The sequence below is a fragment of the Hyposmocoma kahamanoa genome, unplaced genomic scaffold, assembly GCF_003589595.1.
Source record: "Hyposmocoma kahamanoa isolate Upper Pololo Valley unplaced genomic scaffold, ASM358959v1 210, whole genome shotgun sequence".
NCBI lineage: Eukaryota > Metazoa > Arthropoda > Insecta > Lepidoptera > Cosmopterigidae > Hyposmocoma > Hyposmocoma kahamanoa.
In genome coordinates, this window is record NW_020653731.1 from 2,314,792 (window position 1) to 2,321,624 (window position 6,833).

The 6,833-nt window shown below is 40.2% G+C and overlaps 1 protein-coding gene across 1 annotated transcript; it reads left to right on the forward strand.

The window, feature by feature from the left end:
• Positions 1-3,509: 3,509 nt before the first annotated feature.
• LOC113227430 (F-box/LRR-repeat protein 14) lies at positions 3,510-6,610 on the forward strand. The gene has a single exon (XM_026460352.1). The coding sequence runs from the start codon at positions 3,752-3,754 to the stop codon at positions 5,081-5,083; it is 1,332 nt and encodes a 443-aa protein (XP_026316137.1). The 5' UTR covers positions 3,510-3,751; the 3' UTR covers positions 5,084-6,610.
• The last annotated feature ends 223 nt before the right edge of the window (positions 6,611-6,833 follow it).

The window sequence follows — 6,833 nt, forward strand, 5'->3', positions numbered from 1 at the left end:
TAGAAAAACGTGCAATTTATAGTGATTTTTTTATTATTACTATTATTACATTAAAAGTAATTTAACTAACGCTAATTTATCATATCACACAACATTTCGTATATTTTAACAAGAGTTCACAAAGAATATCTTGAAAGTAGGTACTGTTGGAACGGTTCAATTTTAATATAAACATCAGTTGCTGTTGTCGCTGCAGTTCCTTCTTGGACATTCTGCCAACTAGTGTTGGTTGTTTTTAATTTTATTACAAAGTTCACAATTTGGTGAATTCGCTTTTTTAAAGCCCGGAACGTAGCCTAAAAACATTGTAACAACATCTAAGCTTACTCTATTCAGAATTAACAAACCAGGGTATGATTATTATATTATAAATCGTTTCTCGTATGTTTGTGTCACAGACACACATTAGGGGACGATGATCGGCAGATAAGATTACGTATTTTCGACTATTAAACGAACTCAATTATTTCGAACGGAACGAATGTTTACATTCGACAATAAGTTTCTAGTGTCTATTGACGATGACGACTCACTCATAATAAGTATTTGCTGTCCACTTCTAATCGTTTTCTATTGTGTGTATTTGCTTTGCTGTACTGACTGCATTACGGTGCATATTATTATTGTTTTATTGCATTTATATTGTAAGACCCAAGTGAGTTGCTTTGAATAGGTCATCTGGCGGCTTTTAATAAAACTAAAATTATCAACGCCATCTATTATTGCTTTTAGGTTCTAATATAGCGCCATCTACACAATTTATGTGGAACTTCTTAATATGCTAAGAATTTCATAATGGAAGCAGTCTTTCTAGTATTGCTACTACACGCAAGATAGCGCTAAATAGGTTTGATTATACATACTACTTGATACACGATGGAGTTAATTTACGAAATACATTGAGAGCAAGTTCTTTCAAGTTTACCAAATTAACTTCTTTTACCCGACACTAGACCATTCTGTTTAAGTTTAACCTTGTAAGATAAGGCAAAAAGCATTATGTCCGTGTTTTGTTATTCAGTGGCGTCGAAAATTGGTCATACTTTCATTATCTAAGTATAATATTTGCATAGGCAGCTACGTAATACCCATTCAACTAAAAGATGATCTCTATTTTCCTGTAGCAAACCAAACAGGATGACGTTCCTAGCATGATCTCGGTCGAAGCAGAAGTTTTGTTTGTATTTATTTTAGAGTTGTGTATCTACCACGGAGTGTACTTATTTACAAAATTAGTTTTTCAGATACTCACCTACTATAAGATAGGCAAGACGAATGGCTGCGGGGTAGATCGAGGCATAGAATTTATAAGAAGATTTGTAGCGTCTATATTTTGCCGACGGTAAATTTAAGTTTGTCGGTACCATATGGCCGCAGGTTCTCTCTCAGGTAGGAAGGAAAAAAGCGGCACAAAAAACGCGATGCCTTTGCCTGTCTGACGTCTTGTGAAAACAAGAAAAAAGGTAGAGCGTTGACGGTGCGCCTAGAGAAGGGAATTTATCAAGTTTTGTGTTTTATAACTTTGTGCCTGTAGTTTAGACTGTTTGATTAATTTTGAATAAATATTATTTATAGGGCGTAGGTACTTAATGCAAGCACACAAAGATACACACTGTCTGCATTATATACAAATCATATTTGTAAGTGTGGCCCACCGTGCAAAAAATACTTCCACTGTACAATTGTAATTTCTGTACCATTCTGAAGTAGATACAAGAAACCTCGGCTTACTTTATAAACGGTTTCTCCGAATTACCATTTATAACAATAATAAGATTGTTGATATACAAAATTTGCCACTTCCGAGGTTTAAAAAACAATCAAGGAACAAAAAAATATACAAAAGTATACAGCTTCTGTTTACTCAGATGATAAATGGGATCATCGTGCTCATCTTCCATTTCTTTCAGATGATCTACCTAAAATACTGCAAATAATAAATGTGAATAAATCGCAGCCTTTATAATAACGCAGTATTGCAGATAGTATTCTGCTTCTGCTTCAAAATCGTGGTCATTTTGAACTAAGCACACAGAGACGAACAGAACATGCGAAACAGTATTATAACTAACATATAATATATAAATAACATCCCGTTCTTACGTAAAAAAAATCTGCTCCTCGCTGTATGCCTAGTTCAAAATCGTAGTATTCTGCAATACTGCGTTATTGCATAAAAGCAGCGATCTCTAGAGTTTCCTGCTTATTCTTCTAATGGAGAATCTGCATTACGAACGACAAGACGAAAGAAGTACTTAGCGTTAATAAATTAACTTCCAGCTTTCCTATTTTGAATTCGAATTTTGATTCGTTATTTAAATTATTCGTTTTAATTTCGTTATTTGCTATCTCACATTCCGGGGCCAATAAAAAAACCTTCATTAATGCATAAATATGCCTAAAATATACATATAAATATAAAATGTCATTGTCATTTTATTTAAACACAGCTGTCACATAATCTACTTCTAGTTTATGGCTTAGTTGTTGAAATGTACAGTGCTGTATTGAGTCATCTAAGTTTACTACACTTTGTTATGTTGTTTATAAATTAACACTACAGGCGTGTGTTTTTAGGAATGGTCGTTATAAGATTCGTAGTACCAGATGTCAGTTTAAACAGAAGACAAGAATAATTATTATGTGTCCGGTTTTTGTGGTAGTTTTCTTGGTAGTTTACAGTGTGAAATAAGAACAAAACGCAGGAACAAAAGCCTACAAGTATGTTTAGTATAGCTGTAAATGTAAAAACACGTTATTAAACTCGCTGAAGCTAAAATGTTTTTGCATCATTACAATTTTAACGAGCGACTCTTTAATTCCTAAACGGCTCGCGTTCCATTCTCGTTTTGGAACACGTTTGAATTCGAATTTCATATTTGGAACAGTTCGAAGCCGCGACCGGTCGCCCTTGTAATAGTTGGCTGGTGTTATCAAGAGACCACTTTGATATAATCTTTACGATAGGCGCTGTTGAAAAGCATTAAGAGTCGTTTTAGTAAGTAAGAAGGTTCTTAGTAAAGTGGTCGTTAGTCGTCGGCAAGTGCAGCGCGAACGAAAATATACGGCGCTCCGAGTCGCTCGCCGCCTTATCACTTCGACCAAAGAGTAGGGAACGTGTGTCATGCATATTTAATATGCCTAATATTTTTATACTTCTAAGAGTTTTGTTAATTTTAGTGATAGAGCAGCTACGGTTAGTCGTTTCAACAGGAGTGTCGGGTTTTAACTTCAGGTTTTAACTTCACTAAGTTTGATTAAGCATTGCTCTACATTGGCAATTATTGTAAGCAATTTGACAAGAAAAAATCTAAATTGGAAGTTTGTTAGGTAGGTAACCGCAAAGAGATTTTAAGTCATATTTCAACGGCTAGTAAAATGCGTTATTAATTTGTTATTGCCTACTCCTGGCTCTACACGGCGCGTATTCTGTGTCGGGAGCGTCAGCGGCCGCGCGGGGCGAAGGCGGGCTCTCGGTCCGCCAACTTAAAAATGCCGCCGCAGAGCCTCCGAATCGATACGGCGCGCGTCACGTGCCGGCGAGCGCGACCAATCGCCGCACGCCGTGGCCACAGGGCGGGGGGCGGACGGAGAGGGGACCCTCCTTGGCCCGCGCGTCTGTCCCGTCCGCAGTGCACGAGGATCAGCGGTGTGGACGGACGTACGTCGCGCGCGTCCGCAACACGATTTTCACCGAAAACCGGTCCGATGTGCGGTGTCATGTTATAGTGCAGTGCCGCTAGCCATCGCCATGAGCGCATGGACGGAAGAAGTGCTATCTTGGCGCGATGATCGCCTCGGCCTCACCGAGCTGCCCAGCACAACGAGAAGAAAACAACGCAGCGCGCCCTACAGGCTACATCGGCCGCATCTGCCCGCGGCTCACGTGCCGGAGCCCCCGCCGGAGCCTCAGGGAACGCACATCTCGAGGCTCTACCCGGAAATACTAGCGCTCATATTCGAGAGACTGCCGGTGCGAGACCGAGGCCGCGCGGCCCAAGTTTGCCGCGCTTGGCGCGATGCAGCTGATCGTAGATCTGTCTGGCGTGGAGTAGAGGCAGCGTTACATTTAAGGAGGCCAGCACCTGTTCTGTTCCAGTCTCTGGCAAGGAGAGGAGTGCGGAAATTACAGGTTCTATCACTTAGGAGAGGTTTGAGAGATGCAGTGTCTTCATTGCCAGGACTAGAGTCGTTATCACTTAGTGGATGTTATAGTGTAACAGACGCGGCGCTTGCAAGCGCATTCGCGGCAGAATTACCAGCTTTAAGAAGATTAGACTTATCTCTGTGTAAACAAGTGACAGATTCTTCGCTCGGGAGGATAGCGCAATCGCTCAAGAACTTGGAGGAGTTGGAGCTAGGTGGGTGCTGCAACGTAACAGACACGGGACTGTTGCTAATCGCTTGGGGGCTCAAAAAGCTTCGCAGGCTGAATCTGCGGTCGTGCTGGCACGTCAACGACGCCGGCATCGCGCACCTGTGCGGTGGTGGAGAGGCACGTGGGACACCCGAGCTGGAGTACCTGGGACTACAAGACTGCCAAAGGTTGACGGACGAGGCGTTGAAGCACGCCGCCACGGGGCTTCCCAATCTGAAATCCATAAATCTTTCCTTCTGCGTGGCCGTGACGGACGCGGGATTGAGACATCTGTCTCGGCTTCCACATTTAGAAGATGTTAATCTACGCTCATGCGAGGGAGTGTCGGACGCTGGTGTAGCGTTTTTGGCGGAGAGCGGACGTTTGCGGGCGCTGGACGTTTCTTTTTGCGTTAAAGTGGGTGACGAGGCGTTATCGCATGCCACGCTGGGGCTATCGGGGCTGAGGTCGTTATCGCTGAGCGCTTGTAGTCTCACCGACGAAGGTTTGGAAAGGGTCGCGCGATTATCACAGCTCGAAACGCTCAATATTGGGCAGTGCATCAGGGTGACGGATAGAGGGCTACGTGCGCTCGGCGAGGGGCTTCAGAATCTAAAGGCAATAGACCTATACGGCTGCACCTGCATCACGCCGCAGGGTTTGGACCACATTGTGAAGCTACCGCGACTCAGTGTGCTCAACCTCGGGCTGTGGCATGTGCGGTGACCACACACACACTAGTGCGTACCCGTGTCGCGACGCGAGTGCTGTGCAGTGACGTCATGTTGAAGTGAAGGAGCCGCCAAGGTTGTATGCTCTGGACAGTGAATAAATGAATTAACCAATTTTAAGATATTATCGAATTATATTGTTAGGAAACGGGGTAGCTTTCTTTTTTTTGAGTTCTGTTTTAGACCACTGCTGTTCTGTTACTGTTGCATTTATCGTTTGTTGCATACAATTTCTGTGTGTTTATGTATTTTCTCGTACTTTCGGTTGAGTTTGTGAGGAAAGTTGCCCCAATGCCTAGTCGCAATGTTGAGCTGGACCTTTTTGGGGTTTGTACATGTTTTTCCTTTACATTTTCTGTTTATGTTTGTCATTGAACGAATGTTTGCTAAGTTTTTGAGACTGTTGTCTTTTTTTTATGCTGTACTAAAGCAAAAAGGTCTAGTTTTCCAATACAATTGCTCCATTAGTTAGACGTTTAGCCATTCTTCAAATTATTAATGTTTTCAGTTCGACCTTCGGCGTCAAGTTGGTTTATCCAATTTGTTATTAGGTTTTTTTTAATTATTTTGTGGTACAATTTTGGGAGACCCGTTGATTTGTAACCTTAAGACCTTCGCTTAACTGAAGTTAACAACAAATATAAATTGAGAAACAACACGGAAATGACTGAATTAGATATTTCAAATAGAAGTTTTTTTTACAAAGTTAATTACCAACCTCTTGTTAATTGTTAAACTTTAAGTTTGTGTCTTAGTAAAGAAGATTCAATTTGTCAATAAACAAAGGATTGTAAAAGAATCGCACAAAGGAAGAAGCGTAGTATCGGACGAAACAATCTACGAATGTTAAAATAAGTGACGCAAGCGCAAGTATCATGATAAACATTGTGACGTAGGTGCTCATTTATATTAATATAACATATTCCGGCGTATATTTTAAAGATAATACTGGGTTTGGGGTTAGTCTTGCTATCTAAATGATTATTATAAACGTGTATATTTTGTAATTTTTCCATACAAGCAAACAAGTGAAATTATCAACTCATAAAAACAACACCAATACGTACACGGTTATCTGCAGTTCTATTTTCTAAGTGCAAGCTTCGGAGACTTTCTAGTTTTACGGGAACAGCCGAATTAAATTATTATAGAGCAACTCTGAAATTGGGGAAAGCGTCACTTACAATGTAAATATTATGTTGTGATACCGAAGTGTATGTCCAGTACATGTTTTCAAGATCAACATAGAATATAATTCATAAAGTGACCTTAACCGAATATTGACCTTATAAACTATTACAGTGAACTTTAAATTGTAGTGGCGAACTGATTAATATGTCACATGATTACATTATAACGAAATATGTTTACAATACAATCGTCCACTTCCGTAAAACTCGAGCTACTTCAGAGCTACTGAAATTTGTCATTAAAATAGTGCTGTAGGATTGTAGTCTTAATGATAACAGGCTCTCTGATCAATTTGCCATTCTGCTTCTGAAATAAAATCAGTTTTAAAACCGAGAATTTTCCAGAATAACAGACAATAAATTGAACTTCCATATACATTAGTTTCTCTCCATTTTATAACATTTTGAGAATTGAGAATTATTTATGGTGAATTCACGTCTCTATATTTGTCTGTGCCTTTCTTGATACTTCTATTTCCGCCTGTAGAATACGTAGGTACATTTTATAGAAAAAGTATGAACTGTTCCGGTTTACCAACTTTGTAATTGGAGCAT

Coding starts and splice junctions, on each gene's coding strand:
- LOC113227430 (XM_026460352.1), top strand. CDS start 3,752: ATGAGCGCATGGACGGAAGAAGTGCTATCTTGGCGCGATGATCGCCTC.